General features: G+C 43.1%; 1 protein-coding gene across 2 annotated transcripts; it reads left to right on the top strand.

The window, feature by feature from the left end:
• The first annotated feature begins 3811 nt into the window (after window positions 1–3811).
• DRD1 (dopamine receptor D1) lies at window positions 3812–8733 on the top strand. Of its 2 annotated transcripts, none has more exons than XM_017960145.3 (2): window positions 3812–3889; window positions 4951–8733. In XM_017960145.3, the coding sequence occupies exon 2, from the start codon at window positions 5435–5437 to the stop codon at window positions 6773–6775; it is 1341 nt and encodes a 446-aa protein (XP_017815634.1). In that variant the 5' UTR covers window positions 3812–3889; window positions 4951–5434; the 3' UTR covers window positions 6776–8733. The 2 variants fall into 2 exon arrangements, with proteins under 2 accessions (XP_017815634.1, XP_003900597.1); XM_003900548.5 differs by lacking the exon at window positions 3812–3889 and adding an exon at window positions 3901–4834.
• The last annotated feature ends 15535 nt before the right edge of the window (window positions 8734–24268 follow it).

Raw genomic sequence — 24268 nt, 5'->3', positions numbered from 1 at the left:
GTTTACATTCTCAGCATGATCTAATACCCGATTGCATTTATATTTGTGTTCTTGATGTTTGTGGGGGAGATTTTTATAGAACAAAATGGAAGGCTTTGTTTCACCTTAGCTTCAAGTAAGAAAATAGGAAAAACTCCAAACCTCTAGCAAAACTGTAAGTTCCTCTGAAATTCACACTCTGTGCAAAGTGAAACGCTGAGATTTAAGCTCCATTTTACTCTTTCCTGTTCTCTCAGCAATGATATTCAAAAGCCAGTGACCTATGTCTGTTAGGAAGGCACCTCAGGCATTGAGTTATAGAATGATAGAGAAACTGGTCCAACATTCTGGTTTTCCTGGTGATCTGAAACAAAATCACCTCCTTGGTTATTCTCAGGTTCTCTCCTTCTCTGCCTGTTTAGCAGGTTTTGCTTTGCTGGCTGGGTTTCTGAGCCTTTTTTATGTGTTATGATGTCTAGTCTGTTTTCTGCTACTGTAACAGAATACCACCGACTATGTAAACTATAAACAATGGAGTTTATTTGGCTCAAGTTCCTGGAGGCTGGGAAGTCCCACATCATGCGGTGGCATCATAACTTGGCAGAAGAAGGGAGTACACAAGAGGCAGGGTGGGAATGGAGGCTGAACTTATCCTTTTATCAGGAGCTCCCTCCAGCAGTAACTAACCCACTCCAGAGATAACAAGATAGTGGTATTAGTCCATTCAGGAGGGCAGAACCCTTTGGCCTAATCACCCCTTAAAGGCCCCAACTCTTAATCTTGTCACAATGGCAATTAAATTTCAACATGAGTTTTGGCAGAGACATTCAAACCACAGCATATGGGTAGGGAGGAGATTTAATACCTGACATTGAAAATGACAGGAATTTACTTGTGGTGGAGAAATATAGCTCTCAACCACTACCAAAATGCTGTGTGTTGATTTGATCATCTGGACTTGTCAGGTAAATGGGTGGAGAGAAAAAGATAAAGGTCAGTATGGGCTAGTTTGAAATACTTTAGGTGATTTTTCAAGCAAAACAAAAAAGTTTTTTTGAGCAGCTGGTGGGCTTGAGAGAAACGAGAACATGAAGTATGCTATGAATGTTCCTTTGAACAAAATTTTGATTAATATTTAAAGGTCATGTCAAATATTTTTCCACGGTTAAACTGATGTTTTCTTGAGTGTGATACCACCTGAAGCCCAGGTGTTGTGATGCGTTTGTCACCCTTGTTTTAATTACAAGAACGGCGGCATTGTTGTTGGCTCTGAGAAGACTCGGGAACTGGGGGCACTTCTGAAAGGCAGTCATTAGACAGAAATTTTACCCCTCAAATTGGCCTCATCCTCACCTCCGGTGTGTGCTACCTCGATTTTGGGGTGGCAGGGCAGTTAGTGTGTTCTTTCGAGGTTACTTCCTGAAGTACATTTTCTTGCCATATGGAATATTCCTACAGAGTCCTGCCTCCTCCAGTCCAATCCCGCTGGCTCGTTATCCTGCAGATCAGGACCCCACCCTTTCCTGCTTTCCAAGGTTAATGCTGAATTTCCCCTACCTATTTTATTTCTGGGTAGTTTCAGTGGAAAATTGCAGATGCCAGGGTAGAATGTCAGGAGTTAAATGCTCAGGCTTACATGACAGTCTCGAACCAGAAACATATCTTTAATTTGTGTTTATTAGTAAAAGGGAAAGAAAGAAAATGAAACAAGGTCAAGAAGCTTGGAGAATGATGGTCTTGGGGAAAGTGATCCAAAAGTGTTATGTTAAGCACAACTTACGGCTCTACAGAAATGCAGTTCTTGGGGAATGTGTGTGGCAACAATTGTGTCTCTGACCCCCAGTCTGTTGGACACTGTGTGTGACGGCAAGGCCGTGGGTGGGAGGAGAGAGCTGTGAGCACAGGCACAGGAGGGTCTGTGCCAGCAATATGGTTGTTTCATCTAAAGCCAAGGTGCAAAAGGCCGGGCCTGGTGGCTCACGCCTGTAATCCCAGCGCTTTGGGAGGCCAAGGCAGGTGGATCACCTGAGGTCAGGAGTTTAAGACCAGCCTGGCCAACATGGTGAAACCCCATCTCTACTAAAAATACAAAAAATTACCCGGGCGTTGTGGCAGACACCTGCAATGCCAGCTACTTGGGCAGCTGAGGCAGGAGAAGCGCTTGAACCCGGGAGGCAGAGGTTACAGTGCGCTAAGACAGAGCCATTACACTCCAGCCTGGGTGACAGAGCAAGACTCTGCCTCTAAATAAATAAATAAATAAATAAATAACCAAGGTACAGTTTGTGCTGGTGAACTAAATGGAATTATTACTTGGTTTAGGTTTTTTTTTTCCCCAGAGAAAATTTTTGCTTCTGATATGGTGCATGGCTCTTGTGAAGATTGGACTGTTGGGTTTTTTTTTGTTTGTTTGTTTTGTTTTGTTTTGTTTTGTTTTGTTTTGTTTGAGACGGAGTCTTGCTCTGTCGCCCAGACTGGAGTGCAGTGGCGCGATCTCGGCTCACTGCAAGCTCCGCCTCCCAGGTTCACACCATTCTCCTGCCTCAGCCTCCCGAGTAGCTGGGACTATCAGGCACCTGCCACCACGCCCGGCTAATTTTTTGTATTTTTAGTAGAGACGGGGTTTCACCGTGTTAGCCAGGATGGTCTCGATCTCCTGACCTCATGATCTGCCTGCCTCGGCCTCCCAAAGTGCAGGGATTACAGGCGTAAGCCGCCGTGCCTGGCCTGGACTGTTGGGTTTTTATTGGGTGCCAGGGGTTCCTGCCCAGGGAGGATTGACGGGCTCCTAGGTTTGGTGCCAAGCCCTCTGGAAACACCGTCTCAGTTAATACTTAGAACAATCCTGTTAAGTCCTCGTGGTTTCATTGAGGAAGAACCCGAGCTCAGAGAGGAGAGAGTGCACATTGCAGCCCACAGTGGCAGGGCAGGACCAGGCGGTCAGGCAGTGTGACCTGGGGGGTCCATGCTTATTCTCCTCATACCTTTTGGGAAGGCACAGGAAGGCACCACAATGTCGCAATTTCCGCACAATTAGTGCAAAGTCTCACCTGTGAGCTTGCCTGGGGCAACCAGGAGAGGCTGGGGGCTCCTTCTCCACCAGGCCCTGCTGCCTCCATATGGCTCTTCCTTGTATTTTAGCCCTGTAGGTAAGTTTCCAGTTTGTGGGTTCCTATACCACATGTGCTGAGTTAAAAGAACAGGTGGGCAGCGGCGCAGCTCCCGTGTTAGCTGCGTGACTTTGAGCAGGCCCCGCTACCTTTCTGAGCCGCATTTCCACTTGGGCGAAGCGGGATGAGCCGGCCCCGGAGCGGGGGAAGGATTGTTTTAACGGGGGGAACAACGTAAAGAGTGCACCGGCAACACGGATGCTGCCGAGTCAATGCCCGCTCTGCCTTTCTCTTTGACAGTAAGGCTTGCGTCTTGCCTGCTCTAGCACCCCAGGTTTGAACGCAGTGGGCGCACAGGAGGAAACATTGGTTCACGAATACAATGCCAGCAAAGTAAAATTTTTCACCCATGTCCTTTTTTCGGGGTATTTCAAGCGGAGGAGCCCTGAGTGAAGAAGATTCCGCTTCCCTGTTTTCAGGTTGGCAGTCATGGACGGGGAAAAACGAGCCGCGGCGCGGGTCCCTGGCGGTCGCTGGAACGCTTGTGAGTGAGGTTGGTCCCTGCGAGGGCACAGCGGGGTCTCGGGAAGTCGCAGCCGCCGGCAGAGGGCGCCCCGGGCACACGGAGCGCGCGGCGCTCGGGTTGGGGCGCTGGGTAGGCGCGGGGCACTCGCTGCAGTCCGGCGTTGACCGCAGCCGGGACGCGCCCGCCACCGGGGCGGAGAAGGAGTGTGTCCCCTCGTGGCGCAGCGGCGCGCGCTGGCCCGGATCCCCGCTGCGCCGCGCCCTCCCTGCGAGCGGTGAGTACAGGCGCCCACGGGCATCTCTCAGCCTACTTAGGGGGCACTTGGAGACAACGCAGGTCGGACGTCGGCCGGCAGTTCTGGGAGTTGGTGTGCAGAGAATGGGGGGCTCCTGCTCGCTTATGGCTTTGGGTCGGGCTAGAGGTTGACCCCAAGAGGCGCTGGATGTCGGGGCCGAGCTTTGCTTTCAGGGGACTCAAGCTTACTTGAGGTTCTGACATCGGATTTGTCTCGCCGGCCCTGCGCGTGCTGCGCTGAGCTCCGGAGACTGGCGAGATAACCAAGGAGGGCAAGCACTCACCCGGGCGTCCTCCGCCCACCTCGCCCGCAGAACCATCCAGGGGGACCACGTGCGGCTGTCGCCCGCAACTCTGACTGTCAAGCGAGGACCGCCCCCAGGGCAGGGGAGGGGACGCGCGGGCGGGGTGGGCTGTGCCCCGCGGGAACCCCGCCGGCCCGTGCGCCTGCTGGTGCCAGCTCGGCTCGCTGCCTCGCATTGCCACAGGCTCCTGAGAAGTCGCGGGCAGTTTCTGCCGGGAGGCGCAGGGCCCTGCCCTGTAGGGCTGAAGGCCGCCCGAGGTTCGCCAAGGCTCTGGGCTCTCGAAAGGAAGCCGAGAAAAGAAGCTGCCCAGGGGACCAGTCCTGGGAATGCTCTCTCCCAAGGAAGCTTCGAGCGCCCAGGAGCCCTTAGCCTGGGTCCAGTGCCCTTTGAACAATACCTAGCTGTTCAAGGCAGTGGGGCGGCGCCTCCTCTCTGGGTACCTGGCGTGGGATCCTTTCCCCAAACGCACCCCGGCGATTTTTGCGCACCGGGAGCCGAACCCCTGCTGCTCGCAGCTGACTGGGCTCAGACGCGCTTCCTCAGCGTTTCAGAGCCGTTGCGCCTGACGAAGTCCACATTCCAAGCTCCAGGGGCTTTGAGAGAGACGACCCCAAGGCAAGGTAGGTGGCTGGGACGGGCTTGCTCTGGGGATTATTAGGTTGGGCTTGACGTGAGTAAAGATGCGATCTGCTTAAGTCTTGGAGAAAGACCCTGTGTTTTCTCTTTGCTTTTTAAGGCGTTTGGAGAGCTGCTGAGGAGCCAGCGGCTTGGAGGAGCGAGAAGACATGTATTTTCAGCTGTGTCTCAGAAGCGGAGAATTTCCTGTCATCACCAGAGAAGCAACAGCCCCGAAATGTGATTGCAACTGACTAGCAGAGCAGAGGCCCAGGAGTCACTGGATTGATGATTTAGAACATGCTAAAAAGCCAATACTTTATTTGGGGGAATTCAGGGGCTTTCTGGTGCCCAGGACAGTGACCTGCAGCAAGGGAGTCAGAAGACAAATGTAGAAATCAAGAGTGACAGTCCGCAGGATTGACTTGGATTGCCACTCAAGCAGTCCTCTGATGGAATGTTGGTGAAGACCTCTGCCAGGGAAGCAACAGGGCTGTGCAAGGGGCTGCCTGGTGGGGAGGACTCCTGGAAATCTGACTGACCCCTGTTCCCTGCTTAGGAACTTGAGGGGTGTCAGAGCCCCTGATGTGCTTTCCCTTAGGAAGATGAGGACTCTGAACACCTCTGCCATGGACGGGACTGGGCTGGTGGTGGAGAGGGACTTCTCTGTTCGTATCCTCACTGCCTGTTTCCTGTCGCTGCTCATCCTGTCCACGCTCCTGGGGAACACGCTGGTCTGTGCTGCCGTTATCAGGTTCCGACACCTGCGGTCCAAGGTTACCAACTTCTTTGTCATCTCCTTGGCTGTGTCAGATCTCTTGGTGGCCGTCTTGGTCATGCCCTGGAAAGCAGTGGCTGAGATTGCTGGCTTCTGGCCCTTTGGGTCCTTCTGTAACATCTGGGTGGCCTTTGACATCATGTGCTCCACCGCGTCCATCCTCAACCTCTGTGTGATCAGCGTGGACAGGTACTGGGCTATCTCCAGCCCTTTCCGGTATGAGAGAAAGATGACCCCCAAGGCAGCCTTCATCCTGATCAGTGTGGCATGGACCTTGTCTGTACTCATCTCCTTCATCCCAGTGCAGCTCAGCTGGCACAAGGCAAAACCCACCAGCCCCTCTGATGGGAATGCCACTTCCCTGGCTGAGACCATAGACAACTGTGATTCCAGCCTCAGCAGGACATATGCCATCTCATCCTCTGTAATAAGTTTTTACATCCCTGTGGCCATCATGATTGTCACGTACACCAGGATCTACAGGATTGCTCAGAAACAAATACGGCGCATTGCGGCCTTGGAGAGGGCAGCAGTCCATGCCAAGAATTGCCAGACCACCACAGGTAATGGAAAGCCTGTCGAATGTTCTCAACCGGAAAGTTCTTTTAAGATGTCCTTCAAAAGAGAAACTAAAGTCCTGAAGACTCTGTCGGTGATCATGGGCGTGTTTGTGTGCTGTTGGCTACCTTTCTTCATCCTGAACTGCATTTTGCCGTTCTGCGGGTCTGGGGAGACGCAGCCCTTCTGCATCGATTCCATCACCTTTGACGTGTTTGTGTGGTTTGGGTGGGCTAATTCATCCTTGAACCCCATCATTTATGCCTTTAATGCTGATTTTCGGAAGGCATTTTCAACCCTCTTAGGATGCTACAGACTTTGCCCGGCGACAAATAATGCCATAGAGACGGTGAGTATCAATAACAATGGGGCCGCGATGTTTTCCAGCCATCACGAGCCACGAGGTTCTATCTCCAAGGAGTGCAATCTGGTTTACCTGATTCCACATGCTGTGGGCTCCTCTGAGGACCTGAAAAAGGAGGAGGCAGCTGGAATCGCCAGACCCTTGGAGAAGCTGTCCCCAGCCCTATCGGTCATATTGGACTATGACACTGACGTCTCTCTGGAGAAGATCCAACCCATCACACAAAACGGACAGCACCCAACTTGAACTCCCAGATGAATCCTGCCACACATGCTCATCCCAAAAGCTAGAGGAACTTGCTCTGGGGCTTGCTGTTAAGAAACTAAGGTATGGTGAGACTCTGAGGTGTCAGGAGAGCCCTCTGCTGCTTTCCAACACACAACTAACTCTACTTTCAAATACATTCCAGTGTATTTCCCGTGTTGTTCATAGTCAATCAAACGGGGACACTACAAACATGGGGAGCCACAAGGGACATGTCTTTGGCTTCAGAATTGTTTTTAGAAATTTATTCTTATCTTAGGACTTACAAAATAGGGCAAAGAATCAACAGTGAACAGCTTCACTTAAAATCAAATCTTTCTGGGAAGAAAATGAGATGGGTTGAGTTTGCTGTATACAAACAGGTGCTAACACTGTTCCAAGCAAAGTTTTCAGATTGTAAAGGTAGGTGCATGCCTTCATACGTTATTTCTAAAACATTAATTGAGCCTCACGGTAGGAATGAAAATTTTCTCCAGAATTGAGAGATGTTTTGTTGATATTGGTTCTATTTATTTATTGTATATATGGATATTTTTAATTTATTATATAATAAATCTATATTTATCACATTTAATAGGATAAATTAATGAGCTTTATCCAAGACCTTACAACCACATTTCTGGCCATTTAACTAGCACTTTATAAGTCAATGAAACAAACACACAGATTCTGTGACATTCTAAATGTTCATGTAACTTCTAGAAACATAGCAGAAACTGATAGATAAGAGAATAAAGTTGAAATGATTCCTTAAAATTCATGGATACAAATAAATGCAAGGTGAGAATTGACAAATGCTATACATGCTTTCTTTTCTGAAAAGATTTTGAAAAATTTAAAAAAAAACAGCTACTACTGTGTTCAAAATGTTTTAAATGACTTTCCCAGGGGAATTTGCAATTCTGTAAATATCTTAAATAAAAGCCAGCTTAAGAGGAACCCAGCATTAAATTTATGATCTTAGTTGGTAATGAAAAGTATACGCTGCTTTGTATTTATGTAAAATAATTGGCCCTCTCCATCTTTTCTCATTTCACGTGTCAGGTAGTTTTTCTGAACCAGACAAATGGCTTTCCTGGAGAGAGATGCATAGCAAGGACAGTGGGTTACAGCAGTCCCACTGAGGGACCAGACTCAAACCCTGCATTTCCAACTTACCAGGTCAAACCAAGCCACTCAGTGGGGCTACTTTTTGTAGTGCTTCAATCTGAATTTAGAGCTGAGTTTTAAAGAAGTCTTTACATGTTAATGGTATACTGACTAACGAATAGTGCCTCATTATCATCCTTGAGTCAGATGCTTCTGTTGGTGGGAGAAACAGAAGAATCCTTCCCTTTGGGGGTATTGAGCCCCCTAAAGCCATCAGCATCTCTTTTGACAAATGCTAGTCCTTTCTCTGTGCTTTGGAATCAAGTTCCTGCATCATTACCCGGACTGTAAAAAGTATCATAAGCCTCCCTTGCCAGATGCCAGCTCGTGAGGCATTTCAACAGAGTTTCTTTGAAATGTTTACAAAGTATTCTTCTTGATAAGCAATGAACTTAACATTTAGATGCAATCCGTGAAAAGAAAAAAAATCTGAAAAATATCTCCTGCATCAGGTCTGTGTTATTTATGTATTGTGAATGTTTTCTTAATTTTATTGGCTGTATGCTTTCTTACACATAATAAAAATATTTTGTGAACTCAAATCAACCCTGAATGAGCTGTGTTGCGTTTGCTAAACGTGTTTTTAAAACTAGAACATTTCAGATCTACAAGGAAGGAAACACAGGCATTTTCAAGTATATATATATTTTTTCTTTAATGGGAGTTTCTTCTGTTACATATGGCACATGTTGCCTTTGAATATTTCGAGTGAAAATGTTTTCTGATTTGGGCTATATACTCTTTTGTCTTCTGTCTTAATAATTTTTTTTGAAAAGAGGAATTACTTGAGGAATTATTTTACTTTTCATTTCACAGATTTTAAAACTTTCTAAAATCTCTGCTTTTTCTTTCAAAAAGCCTATTTTAAAGAAAATAAACATTTCAGAAAAGACCATGACTTGCTACTGGGTTGTTGTAGCCTCTCAGCTGATGGCAACCATCGTACATGTGATGGTTGTGTTAAAAGTAAAATATAACAATTTTTTTTCTGGACAGAATATACAGGTTGTGATGCTGAGCTTACCAAAATGTCTTATGAGGCACATCCATAGGTCCTGCCAAAGCTACTCAGTTAATATGCTGAGCCATTTTTTTTTCCTGTACTGAGGAAAGAGAACAGCTAAACGGCAGGTGATATAGAAATTAAGGGTTAAGTGTGTAATTTGGAACATCACATAACAGATGGTGTCTTTTTAAATTCCGAATTTGCCTTCTCTGGGCTTTGGCATATAATGAACATATCTAGAATGAGCACCCATAAAGCATGATGTCTTTTCTCTCTGTTTCATAACTTTATGGGTATCTTTATTCTTTGAAGCCTAATTTTGTTTTTAAATTGGAAGCTCAGCAACACAAGCTACAATGCACAGGCAGAATTGTCAAACCAATGAAATAGGAGCCTTTACAGTTTTATCTCCTTGGCAAAAGAGTGAAAATGAGTGATATGTCTAGAAATTATGTTCAATAATTATAACATTCAATACACCTTCCGTGAGACTATACTTTGGATTCCTGGCATATTGGATTGATAAAGGGCATCTTACGAAATGTTAATTTTACTCAAAGAACCTTTCAGAGAACTTGATTTATAATTATAAAAGTGAAATTACAAGATGACATTCACTTCATTTTTAACTGTATTTGTGAGCCTTAATAATTCTAAATATATGTGAAACACTTTACCAAGATTAAGGCAGCTTGAAAGAGAGGCTTTTTTTCCCCTCTCCATTCAAGAAGGCATCTTTCCTAATCAACTAGATACACAGGTCTTATTGGTCACTGACACAGCAGGAAGTTTTGTGGAAGTGGGGATTGAACACTGGGTTTCAATGCGTAGGGTAGGCTTCATTCAGGAAAGTTACTGGTTTCTCTTGGCATCTAAGCAAGTCATGCTTTCTGAGCCTCAGTTATCCTGAGCCGTTAAATGGGAGGAGCAAAACCTCTGCATTAACTTTTTCAGTGGGGGTGTTGCCCCCCAAAGCAAATTGATACGTAGTCTAACTTCAGTGACTTTTTGAACTCTCCACTCTCTGGGGACTCCATCATGATTTATATCCAGGCCTACACCAGCAGCATGTCAGCCACTCCTTCCCCCAGAGCCAGCCCACAGCTGAGGGCCTGGAATGTAAAAAAGCTCAGAGTTTGTTTCAGGCAGGGGAGGGCTGACATTTCAGATAGGAATTGCAGCTACCTGTGTGAGCATAGCCCTACGCCTTTGCCTCTCAGCCTGTTTGCCCATTTGTGAAACTGAAATAAATATGCAGGTTCTTGGGAGGGTTAAAATGAAGTTAATGCCTATCAGAGCTCTGAGCACTGAGATGTGCTCACTGATTCTTTGCAAGATCTCTATTTTGAAGGGGTTAATCACAATATTTGTTGCATTAGTAATAATGGATTTGCTATATACTTGACTTGTCGTATGTGTGCTTAAAGCAAGTGGAAATGACTTGCAGAGTACAGGTGGTTTGGGATTTTCCCAGACGCTATTGTCTTTTGCTGCGGTTATCTGGTACTCCAAAAGCAAGTGGCTTTTTATATCTGTGTGGTTAAGAAAATTGCTTTCAGTTACCGCTAGATACTGATTGAATAAATCTATCCACAACATTTTCTTCTTAAAATGTCTTTATCTTGTAGAATTTGTTTCAGGAGTAATAAATGAGTTGATGGCCTGCCGGCTGTTAAATTTAGGACTTACTGCTTTGCACGATCTGGTTACTTTGGTCATGAGAAGGATTGAGCCCTCTGGGCTATGAAATTGTAGTACTATATAGATTAGATGCATCTCTATGGATATGTTTGAGACTTCCTGGATATAAATGATGACAAATCAACCTGTTTATTTTATGGAGGATTGAGAGGATGGTGAGCATTCTAGCACAGACAAAATCGCTAAGATTTTGTTACCAGGCCAATCTATGTTGCCTTCTGTCACGTTAAGTAACTTCCGTGTGATGCACAGAATTTAAAAAGCAGCATTTGGACTTTAGTCTGTTACATCATTCAAGATTTGGGAGTTGTAATTTAAATAGTATTAGAAGCTCAAGAATAATCTCTGATTTAAAAGCGTTTAACTTTCTAATCACTATGAGAAAATATACAAAGCCAGTTGGAATTTTTCTCATGCTCATAGAATACAGACCCTACCAGCTTTCAAAATGGGTAAATGTTTTCAGCCATTGAAAAGGATCTGCCCTAAGCTGCACACTCAGAAGTGATACTACTTCTCATGCTTCCACTGGCAGAAATGCTAGCAAAATGGCAGTGGTGGTGGGACCTAGGAAGGCTGAATTGTAGGGCAAGATGTTTTATTTCATTAAAAAAAAAATGGACAGGCTGCTTTACATTCCTTGAAAGTAAAGTGGGGGGTTGGTCTCTACAATAAGGGGGTTAGATAAGATGCTTTCTAAGATATTTTCTGGCTTAGAAATAGGAGACATATGGCTAACACAGTGAAACCCCATCTCTACTAAAAATACAAAAAATTAGCCGGACGTGGTGGTGCATGCCTGTAGTCCCAGCTACTTGGGAGGCTGAGGCAGGAGACTCATTTGAACCTGGGAAGCGGAGATTGCAGTAGGCCGAGATTGGCCACTGCACTCCAACCTGGGTGACAGAGCAAGACTCTGTCTCAAAAAAAAAAAAAAAAAAAAAAAAAAAAAGAAATAGGAGATATAAAATTCATTATAGGCAAAATATGACTCTGATAGGTTCCCCCGATGAGTTTCTCAAGTCCCCATTCTCTTTGCTTTCAGAAAGCTAACAGAGGGATATTCATAAAATTCAAATTTGATGGCTATGCCATTGCTTAACGTTGTTCGATGGCTCCCAATTACTTTTAGTAAAAAAATAAAGTTCATTCAGAGCCTTTCATGATCCTGCCTCTGGTGGCCTCTGCAGCCTCATCTATTGCTATGACCCCAGCAGCACCACCCTGCAGGCATTGTGAGCTTCGTCCAGTTTGTGGAGTCCTTTCTTGCTTTTAGGCGTCTGTGCCTGCCGTTCCCTGACCTGGGGCACCCTTCCCTGTTGCCTGTCCGTCCACTCCGACTCAGTCGGAGTTCCTCCTTGGCGTCTTCTTCCCACCTCTACTCCCTCATTTCTTCCCAAAGGTCCACCACGTTGTCATGAAGTGATCTCCTGACTTCCTTATCATTTTCCCTAAATTATGTGCATATGAGAGCAAAAGCTATTTTATTTTTTTCCCTCCTCTCTTTGTATATTCCTAAGCCTCTGACACACTCCCTGTCTTATAGGAGTTGCTTATTAAATCTTTGTTAAATGAATGAAAGAATGGACAAGTCAAAAGAAGGAATGCTGGAGTCACAATTTCAGTGAAGTTTATTTCTGGGTGCTTGATGTATTTGTGTAAGTCTACTAGGCTTTCTCTAAAGTCTTTGGGTACAACTTCCACATGATTTCTGAGGCTTGCAGTTCCCTAGAGTGACATGGTTCTATAGAGGTAATTGCATATATATATATATATATAGACACACACACACACACACACACATGCACTTAGAGACATATACATATATAAACGTACATATATGCATACACATACATATGTGTGTATATGTGTATATATGATTCAATACAATTTGAAGTTAGTAACCTTTTAGGAGCACTTTTTATGATTCAGACCCTGTGCTGGATGCTAGGGACACAGAAATGGATTAGACACTATTCTAGTCTTAGAGGAGAAAGACATATATGCAAATAAACCATCATCAAAAAATGTTTTGAAAGTATAATGTAAGGAGAAGGAGATTTTTTTCCAGATAATGCCAATAATTCAATTTTATTGAGCCTTGATAACCACATGCCCTGCGTTGCATCAAGCACTATGCGTATTCCTTATCTCACTCCATTCTGATACTCATCCTATGAGGTGGGCACACTTATCATCATTGCTATCTTACAGATCATAATTAATATTGAGAGAGGGCATGTAATGTGTTCAAGGTCACATAGCTGGTAAATGATGGGGCCAGCTTTGAACTTAGGCTGTCTGACTTCAAAGCCTATTCTTTTAATCAAGAATCTGTTTACCAGGAAATAGTCCTAACCAAACAAGGACTTCCTAAGAGGGTTCCAAATATCTCAAAGACTGTGCATTAAAAATTTCTTATTATTATTGATATTTTTCAAGGATATACAAAAAGTATAGACAACGGTTTTACAAACTCCTGCGAACCAGCTGTGAACATTACCGGGCTGTGAACATTAGCAACACTGAGGTTGATGGTCTTTGAAAGGGTTAAGTGAGCAATGACAACAGGAAGCTTGTATCTTTGGGTAGAGTGTAAGAAAACGTTTGAGACATTTACATTTCAAAAACATGACCTTGTGGAGTTCAAAGATAACAAAATAGGGAGATGGCTTACTCAAGGGCTGAAACATTCCTATGTTTGCAGATCAGTTCAATCAGGGTACACCTTATTTCAGTAAACGTTTACCTACACTTGCCAGGTGCTTTTGGAGAGGGACACGAGAGCGTAAAGGCAGGATGGGGAAGACTGGGGAGTGTTACTGGCAGAGCATGGGAACTGAGCACAGCGCTGGGAAGGAAGTGGCATTGGAGGTGGGCTTGAAGGACGGACAGAGCTTTGACAGGTGGAAAGAGACAGGGAATGAGGAGAGCTGGGGTGGGAGCTCCAGTGTCTGAAAACATGGGACTGGGAAGTGGGTGCCAGATGGATTTTCTGGCTATAGGACATGAAGTGGAGATTAATTTAAATGTATTAGGTTTGGTCCAAATGGGGACTTACAGGCTGCCAAGTTAGTGGCTTTGGGGTGATCTCTACCCTCTGCAGAAGCCCCTTCTCGGTCACCTGCATAATTAACCAGATTATTTCCTGAAAGCCCCTGGGTGTGAGCATGACCTTCCCTTCTGCACACCCTCTCCAGCTGTGTTCACCTGCCCACTGTTCTCAAAGGCACGCTGGTGGCACCTCTTAGCTTTTCTTCCAGCAGGGGCACCCTTCCTCCCTGTCATCCTCATCTGTTTGAGACCCATTTCAAGTGTGGGCCTCAGAGCTGGAATCCTTCCCTCCAGACTCCAGCCCCCTTGCAGGACATCCATCTTGTCCTGTGTGCTGTTTGGTTCCCGTTCTCTCCAGTGAGTGAGGCAGCCCTTGGAGGGCTCGGTGTGTCCTTTTCAACACTGTATTCCCAGCACCCACATGGCCGGGCATGCAACAGGCACCCAAGTTAATATTTTAGTCCATTAGATGAATAAGTGAATTGATAACTTTATAAAAAGTTTAGGTGCTTATACACACACCTTAATTTTTGTTGTGAGATTGACTTTGCTGAGTTTATAAGGGCTGATCTTTTCTGTTAAATTAGGTTTCTCCATCACTGACACAATCACAGGAAGAATAAGTGACATAGTGTTTAAATGGCTCTCTCTCATGGGAATGTGCCTGGATAGCAGTCAACCCTTTTACCCAGCAGAGAGAGGAAATGTCAACCAAATGTCACAAATGTGCTCCCAGATTATCTAGCCCCACGCATGCTGTTTTGAGATTGAGTTTTTAGGACAGATGTATTTAGCATTATAAACATGTTGACTGTAATTAAGATAATGGTCAGCCCCATTTGTAAGAGCTTCTTTAATGCACCCTGCTGTTTACTGTTAAACGGTTGGTGGGGGGGGTGTCAGGGGAGACGGGTGCTCCACGCTAATTCTGCCAAAACAGCTGTGGGTTTTTACTTACTGTAAAACAGTGTGTTCCTGACTGGCAAATGAGAGGATTAAAGAGGATCCAGTCCGGGGGCAATAAGGTGAGGGTTCTAGTTTGTTTAAAAAGACTGGTCATAATACCTTCAAGGTGAGAGCAAATTGGCATCCCATTTTTAGAAAGCTTTCATTGGTACTAATAAGATTGCTTGCTCCTAGGGCCATGACATTTAGAATGTCACAGTTGGATGAGGTTCCACTGAATAGCAGAACTTCTGGGTTGGGGCAAGAAACGGACACTTTCTTGTCCTATTCATAGCAGTGTAAATGGATATGGACAAGTGGAAGGGGGATTTGGCTAGGACAACCAAACTTGAAAGCATGCACACAATCTGGCCCAGCAATCCCACTTCCATGAATCTCTTTTACATGCCTCCTCACCTGTGTGCTCAGAGATGTGTGCGTAAGGGATGCACGCTGCAGCCTTGCTTGTAAAAGCCAGCTGAAGACAAACCAGGAGTCCAGCAGGAGGGGAATGAATGACTAAAATGCACGTTGTTGCTAGTACGTGGTAGTTTAAAAGAAAGGTAGATCCCTAAGCACAGTTAAGAAAGAACGTTCAGAGCATATTACTAAGTGAAAAAACAAGTTGTCAAACAATACAGTTCCTTTTCTTTCAAAAAGTGTAAGAAGTATATATTTCTTAATGTAAATACATAGGAAAAGATGTAGAAAAGTGCCTACCCGCCTGAATAATGGAAACAAATAAATAAACAAATGTGCGTTCATAGACAGATCTCCCATGTGGAAGAATTCCAAATAATTTAGGTAGGTAAGTCCAGCCCTCAAGGGTAAGCTCCACCCCGTGACCGTGCACCTCTGTGGTATCTCTCTCGGGAGAAGAGTGAGCTTTGGGGAGAACCGAGGAGGGGAGGCCTTAGCGTTTTACTTTGTATATTTCTGGCTTTTTACAAGAATCTTGTGTTTATGTATATCGTAGGTTTAACTATATTAAAATTATTTGGAGAAGCGTGCTGGACTGGGTGTTAGGTGGGAAGAGCTCCAGCTGTGGCTGCTTTGCTGGCGGGGTTGGGCCGAGGGTGCTGAGACCTTGAAAGAAGGTACAGTCTTGAGCACCCTATGTGTTTCTGAGCTCATCTGTGCACATCTCTGGCTTGATCATCCGCGCCTGGTTTGGCTGAGGCTGGGGCCTGGGTTGTAGAGGCTCAGGGGACCAGTGCAGATCACAGGGTTACAGGGCCTGCCCTGCTCCCAGCCCTTGCCCTTCCCCCAAGGACATGACTTTCACCACTACATGGGGGTCTTATACAAAGGGACTCTTTTACTGAGCTTCCTCAGAGTCCATATTTGGAATAATGCTGATGAAATGCATCTCATTTAGAAAATAATGCATTGTGTGCCCTTCTCATAGGTTAAATCATTTTCTCTGTTCAGCTTTTGGGAAATGGTGAAACACACACAAGGGGGCCTTGGGGACTCCGGGTTGGGGGTCATTAGTGGGAACAGGTCTGAGGTCCTACAAGTTGACACAAAGTGGCCCTTCTCAGGGGACTGCCTTGTTTTAAGACCTTCACAGACCTCATCTACTCTGACTTTTGGTGCTCCAATGCAAATCAGATCAAACATATTAAAATGCTCCCACCTCCTTCTTAAATATATACATATATATATTTGCTGCAGAAAAGAAGATTTCATTTGTGAATTTTTTCTTAATTTTAATTTTGCAGTCCCTTTGTCATATTTTGGAGCCAAGGCATTTCCCCTCAGGTCAGTTTTGGATATTTTATTAATAGTGAAAGCTCAGGGCCCTGGAGGCTTCTAGTACCCTGGCTCTGAACAAACCACAGCAAGAATTTTCTCCACGTTTTGAGAGCAAAGATGTCAGGTGCTGTTGGGCACAGCAGGAATGACCACTGCCATTTTCCCTGTTGAATCCTCTCTGTTTTCTGGCTTGGTTGCTATTGCTCAAATGTTTAAGAGCCTCTTCTAAAAAGCAGTCTACGTTGTGACATCAACCACTTCTGATTCTTTTGAAACTGAAAAACACTCCAGTGTTTGTTCTTAGGTTTAACCTTTTGGGAGGTTTTCAAATTCTATTTTTCTCATCATTGACACAGATATTAAATGTTTTAGTGATACTTTTATGTTAAATGTTCCCACAGGCTCCTAATTATAGATGTTTCCAGAGAAGAGCAATGAAGGCTTCAAGTTCTAAATCCAAGGTTTGAGGATCAAACCATTTAGGGCAGTATTGAGGGCAAAGACAGGTTCCCTCATCTGATCTTTCATTCTAAAAGGAGGAAGAAACGTACGTGTGAAGCATCAGATTGTATAACCTGTAAAACATTAGAAGAATGAGTCAAATGCAGAGGGGTCTCAGAGGCGAGATACTCAATCAGGGAGCATTGGCAATCTGTAGTCAGTTGTAGACAGAGATTGGTAAATGAGGTTAAGTGATTTCAAACACAAGTGTGTATAGGAGAAGGTCTTTGGGGACCTCTTTTTAGAGCATCGGTTCACGAGTGACTGACTGCTTTGGCCAGAATAAGGTTGCGTGTCATGAGGCCTCTGCCCACACTCACTCTACGTTCACAGGAACGAGCAGTCAAGACTCAACAGTCAGCTCGGTTTTTCTTGTTTTTCTCCCTGACCGCTATTAAACTACTGATGTGCATTTAATAGAGATTCCAAATGCAACAGAGAAGGAGGTGGGTGGAGGGAGGGAGAGAGGGCACAGAGAAGGAGAGGAGAGCTGGCAGAGGAGAGAGCTTGGGGTTTGTCAAAAAATATGGGCTACCAGTTCACATTTTTTAAATGTAAGTTTTGGCTGGGCATGGTGACTCACGCCTGTAATCCCAACACAACGGGAAGCCAAGACAGGCGGGTCACCTAAGGCCAGGAGTTCGAGACCAGCCTGGTCAACATGGTGAAACCTCATCTCTACAAAAATTTGAAAGAAAAAAATTAGCTGGGCATGATGGCAGGTGCCTATAATCCCAGCTACTTGGGAGGTTGAGGTGGGAAAATTGCTTGAACCCGGGAAGTGGAGGTTGAGCTGGACTTTAGCCTGGGCAACAGAGACTCTGTCTCAAAAAATAAAAAATAAAAACAAAAAACAGACAAAAAATAAAAGCAAGTTTTTATTATAGGATAGATTTAGATTTACAGAAAAGCTGCAGGTGTAGTATAGGGAGTTCCCATATGCACCACACCCAGTGTCCCTTATTGGTAACACCTGATGCTAATACGGTCTCAATTAGTGAACTCATGTTGATATATTATAAATTAAAATCTATATCTTGTTTGAATTTCTTTAGTTTTCCCCTAAAGGCTCTTTTCCATTCCAGGATCCCATTCAGCACAGCATATTACATTTAGTCATCACACATTCTCAGGGTCCTCTTGGCTGGGACAGTTTCTCAGATTTTTCTTATTTGGATGACTTTGACAGTTTAGAGGGGTAGTGGTCATTTGTAGATTGTCCCTCAATCAGGATTTGTTTGCTTTTCTCATAATTAGACTGAGGTTATGGGGTTTGGAAGGAAGACTGCTGAGCCTTTTTTTTTTTTTTTTTTTTTAAGACGGAGTCTCGCTCTGTCACCCATGCTGGAGTGCGTTGGCATGATCTCTGCTTACTACAAACTCTGCTTCCTGGGTTCACGCCATTCTCCTGCCTCAGCCTCCCGAGTAGGTGGGACTACAGGTGCCCACCACTGCGCCCAGCTAATTTTTTGTATTTTTAGTAGAGACGGGGTTTCACCGTGTTAGCCAGGATGGTCTCCATCTCCTGACCTCGTGATTCACCCGCCTCGGCCTCACAAAGTGCTGGGATTACAGGCGTGAGCCGAGCCATTTTTATCACATCATATCAAGGACGTATACTTTCAACATGACTTATTACCTTGATCTCCTGGCTGAAGTAGTGTTTATCAGGTTTCTCCACAGTAAAATTACCCATATGGAAAATATGATATTTGTTGAAGAACATCATTATGTGCAGTTTGCACTTAGGGGTGGGTTATCTATGTGAATTATTTGGAATTCTTCTGCATAGGAGATGTGTCTATTCTTCCATGTTTGTTTATGTATTCAATTATTTATTTATGTTGGTATGGCTCATGTAACCTATGTTTGACTTTGAGTAATAATCCAATACTACTTTATTCTGTTGCTCAGATCATTCCACCTTTGGCCATTGGGAGTTTTGTCATTGGCTACTTGATCCCTTTGACATATCCCTATCATTGTGTTTTCTTTTTTTTTCCTGCACTTCCTTACTTTCTGACTCTATAAGATGTTCCAGGCTCATTTCAGATATTTCCTGCTCCAGCCCTAGAATCAACCCTCTCTCCAGGGAGCTCTGGTTCCTTTTATTGGAGGATGGTGTTAGAAACCAAGATCTGGGTACTTAGGTGTGCTCATTGCTACTGGAGTGTCGTTACTTCTAGGTCTCCTTAGCTTACAGAGCAAATAAATATATGCATCTTCAAGCCCATGTACATACACATAAATATTTTTATGTGTAACCATTTGTATCTATACTAAGTTAAACTTGAGTTCTTGCTGATGTCTCCAACTTGAATCCATTACCACATGGGTCATTCTAGCCTCCTCCCCTTGCTTATCTGTAACTCTCATTCTAACAGTGAGGAATCTGGCTCCTACCATCTTCCATCCATTTACCGAATTTTATTTTATTATTATTATTTTCTAATTTCAGCTTTTATTTTAGATACAAGGGGTACATGTGTAGGATTGATACTTGGGTATGTTGGACCCAGGTAGTGAGCATAATACTTAATGGGTAGTTTTTCAACACATGTCCCTCTCCCTCCCTTCTCTTTCTTGTAGTCTGCAGTGTCAAACACTTATACATTGTTGGTGGGAATGTACACTAGTTCAGCCACTGTGGAAAACCATTTGGACATTTCTCAAAGAGCTTAAAACAGAGCTACCATTCAATCCAGCAACTCCATTACTGAGTATATGCTCAAAGGAATATAGATAATTATACAAAAAAGACAAGACAAAAAGACACATGCACTCATATGTTCATCACTGCACTATTCACAATAGCAAAGACATGGAATCAAACAAGGTGCTCATTAATGGTGGTGGATTGGATAAAAAATGTGGTACATATATACCACGAAATACTATGCAGCCATGAAAAAGAATAAAGTCATGTCCTTTGCTGCAACATGGATGGAGTTGGAGGCCATAATCTGCAGCAAATTGATGCAGGAATAGAAAACCAAATACTGCATGTTCTCACTTACAAGTGGGAGCTAAACATTAAGCATGCATGGACATTTACAGAATTTTAATTGTTCAATCCCATGACACATGTATAGTGGTTTCAGAATTGTTAGCTCATATCCCTGTGGGAATCAGTTTTACCAAGTGTGTAGGTACAATGTTTATGTGCAGTTCCTTAAGGCCTTCAGTCTTACAGACTCCACCATTTCCAAAGCTACTTATGTCAGTCCTTTTTTCTTCTACCCCGTTCAGTGAGGTTGTTTCATACATTTGTAATACAGTTAGATTATTTTGTCATAGTCTACATTCCATCTTGGGATCTCCTGAACTCCCAAATGATTAAAAAATCCATACATTAAGGTACACTGCTTATGCTGTAGAGTTTTGTGGTATTTGAGAAATACATAATGCCATGTATCCAGCACTATGATATCATGTAGAGTAGTTTCACTGCCCTAAAATACCTCCTGTGCTTTACCTATTCAACCTTCCTTCTGCCAAGCCCCTGGCAACTGCTGATCTGTTTACCTTTTGTGTAGTTTTGCCTTTTCCAGAATGTCATATCCATGAATTCATACAATATGCACTGCCTTTAGACTGCTTCTTTCACTTAGCAATGTGCATTTAAGATTCATCCACATCTCTGTGTAGCTTTCTCTTTCTCATTTCTTTTTATTGCTCAGTGGTATTCCATTGCATCGATGGACAGTGAATGGTATTCCATTGTATGGATGGACAGTTTGTCCATTCACCTATTATATAAAGTTCACCTTGATTGCCTCCAGTTATTGCTGATTATTTTAAAAGCGGCTATCAATATTTGCATGCAGATTTTTGTGTAGATACAATTTTTAAAATCAGTTGGGTAAATATGTAGGACTGCTTGCAGTTTCCGGATCATATGGGGCTTCTGTTTAGTTTTGTAAAAATCCACCAAATTATCTTCCGAAGTGGCTATACAGTTTTGCATTCCCACCGGCAATGAATAACAGTTCTTGCTTCTACACATCCTCACCAGCAAATTGTATTGGCATTTTAAAAATAGCCATTTCAATAGGTGTGCAATAGTATATCATTGCTGTTTTAACCTGAAGTTCCTAATGACAAGTGATGTTGAGCATCTTTCCTCAGGCTTATTGTCATCTGTACACCTTCTCTGGTGAGGTATCTTTTCATGTCTTTTGCCCAACACTGGATTGTTTTCTTTTTGTTGAGTGTTCTTTGTATATTTTAGATGCAACTTTTTTTTTACAATTAAATATATGTTTTACAAACATTTTCTCCCAGCCTGTGGCTTGTTTTTTAATTCTCTTAATAGTGTCTTTCACAGAGCAGAAATTTGAAATTTTAATAAAATACAACATATTAATATTTTCTTTCATGGACTGTGCTTTTGCTGTTGTATCTAGAAATATATCACCAAACCCAAAGGTATAGAGATTTTCTCCTGTTTTCTCATAAGTATTTTATTTTATTTTAATTTTTTTTGAGACAGGGTCTCTGTACTCCCAGGCTGGAGTGCAGTGGCATGATTATAGCTTACTGCAGCCTTAAACTCCTAGGCTCAAACGATCCTCCTGCCTTAGCCTCCTGAGTAGCAGGGACTACAGGTACGACCACTATGCTCAGATAATTTTTTAAAAATTTGTAGTAGAGACAAGATCTCATTATGTTGCCCAGGCTGGTCTTGAATTCCTGAGCTCAAGCAATCCTCCTGCCTTGGTCTCCCAAAGTTCTGAGATTACAGGCCTGAGTCACCATGCCAGGTCCCCCCTCTAGATATTTTAAAGCTTTACATGTCACACTGCTCTATGATCAACTTTGAGTTAATTTTTGCGTAAGGTGTGAGGTCTGTGTCTAGGTGCATTGGTTTACATCTAGACATCCAATTATTCCAGTATCATTTGTTGAAAACACAAAGAGCAACTTGCTTTAGGTCCTTATTCAAAGATCAGTTGACTACATGTATGTGGGTCTATTTTTGTGCTCTTTATTCTGTTCCGTTAATTTATGTTTACCTTTTCACCAGTATCACCCTGTCTTATTTATTGTATCTTACAGTAAGTCTTGAAATTGGGTAATGTGAGTCTTTCAACTTTGTTCGTTTTCAGAATTGTTTTGTCCATTGTAGGTCCCTTGTATTTCTATATAAACTTTGGAATCAGTCTGTCGATATCTACCAAACTGCTGGCTGGGATTTTGATTATGATTGCATTGAATCTATAGATTAAGTTAGAAAGAGTGGGCATCTTCACAATATTGAGTCTTTAAATCCCTGAGCATAGAATCTCTCCATTTATTTGTATCTTGCATTTCTTTCATCACTGCTCTGTAGTTTTGTGCATACAGATTCTGTACACATTTTGTTATATATAAGTATTTTATTTTGTTGTTCTGTATGAAATTAAAAAAAATAAATTCCATTGTTCATTGCTAGTATATGAGAAAGCAACTGACTTTAGTACATTGACCTTGTATCCTACAATCTTGCTATAATCACTTTAGTTTCAAGAGTTTTCTTTTTCTGTAGATTCTTTGAGGTTTTTAAAATAGACAATCATATGATCTGTGAAAATAATATTTTTATTTCTTTCCAATCTGTATACTTTGCATTTGCTTTTCTTGTCTCACTGCATTAACTAGAATTTCTAGTATGATATTAAATAGGAGTGGTTGAAGAAAAAAAATATTTTTCTTGTTCCTTATTTTTTTTTTTTTTTTTTTTTTTTTTGAGACGGAGTCTCGCTCTGTAGCCCAGGCTGGAGTGCAGTGGCCGGATCTCAGCTCACTGCAAGCTCCGCCTCCCGGGTTCACGCCATTCTCCGGCCTCAGCCTCCCGAGTAGCTGGGACTACAGGCGCCCGCCACCTCGCCCGGCTATTTTTTGTATTTCTTAGTAGAGACGGGGTTTCACCGTGTTAGCCAGGATGGTCTCGATCTCCTGACCTCGTGATCCGCCCATCTCGGCCTCCCAAAGTGCTGGGATTACAGGCTTGAGCCACCGCGCCCGGCTCTTGTTCCTTATTTTAAGGGAAGAGCATCTAGCTTGTCACCATTAAATATGACATTAGCTATAGAATTCTGTAAATATTCTTAGTTTTATCAAGTTGAAGATGTTAATCTCTATTCTTAGTTTCCTAAGAGTTTTAAAAATCATGATTGGCTGCTAGATTTTTGTCAAATGTCTTTACTGCATCGACTGATATTATACAATTTTTCTTCTTTGGCTTGTTTATATGGTGGATTATATTGATTGATTTTTTAAAATTCCAGCTACTCAGGAGGCTGAGGCAGGAGAATCACTTGAACTCAGGAGGCAGAGGTTGCAGTGAGCCGAGATCTCTTCATTGTACTCCAGCCTGGGTGACAGGGACTCCATCGCAAAAAAAATATATATTTTTATTTTAGATTCAGCGGGTACACGTGTAGGTTTGTTACAACGGTATATTGCATGATGCTGAGGTTTGGGCATTCTATTGATCCCATCACCCAGATAGTAAACATAGTACTCAAAAGAAAGTTTTTCATCCCTTGACCCCTCCTTGTCTTCCTTTATTTTGGAGTCCTCACTGTCTGTTTTTTCCATCTTTATGTTTATGTGAACCCAAGTGGGATTTAGTTTCTACTTATAAGGGAAAACATGTGATATTTGATTTTCTGTTTCTGCATTAGTTCACGTAGATAACAGCTTCCAGGTGCACTCATGTTGCTTCAAAGGTCATGATTTCATTCTTTTTTATGGTTGTGTACTATTCCATGGTGTATATGTACCACATTTTCTTCATCTAATCCACTGCTGATAGGAATCTAGGTTGATTCCATGCCTTTGCTATTTTGAACAGTGCTGCAGTGAACATATGAGTGCATGTAGAATGACTTATTGGCTTATTATCTTCTTAGTAGAATGGCTTATTTTTCTTTGGATATATACCCAGTAATGAGATTTCTGGATCAAATGGTAGTTCTATTTTTAGTTCTTTGAGAAATCTCCAAACTGCTTTTCACAGGGGCTGAACTAATTTGCATTTCCTCCAACAGTGTATGAGTGTTCTCTTTTCTCCACAATCTTGCCAACATCTGCTATTTTTTGAATTTTTAGTAATAGCCATTCTGACTGGGGTGTGAGAGAGTATCTCACTGAGGTTTTGATTTGCATCTCTCTGATGATTACTGATGTTGAGCATTTTTTTGTATGTTTGTTGGCTGCTTGTATGTCTTCTTTGGAGAAGTGTCTGTCCATGTCCTCTGCCCACTTTTAATGTTTTTTTTTGTTATTTTCTTGTTGATTCATTTGAGTTCCTGATAGATTCTGAATATTAGTTCTTTGTTGGATGCATAGGTTGCAAAAATTTTCTCCCATCCTGT

The sequence above is a fragment of the Papio anubis genome, chromosome 5, assembly GCF_008728515.1.
Source record: "Papio anubis isolate 15944 chromosome 5, Panubis1.0, whole genome shotgun sequence".
Lineage (NCBI taxonomy): Eukaryota > Metazoa > Chordata > Mammalia > Primates > Cercopithecidae > Papio > Papio anubis.
Note: the sequence above shows the minus strand (reverse complement) of the source record. Positions and strands in the feature narration are given on the sequence as shown.

What these genes read in the sequence shown, in the direction of transcription:
- DRD1 (XM_017960145.3), top strand. Translation starts at nt 5,435, where the DNA reads ATGAGGACTCTGAACACCTCTGCCATGGACGGGACTGGGCTGGTGGTG.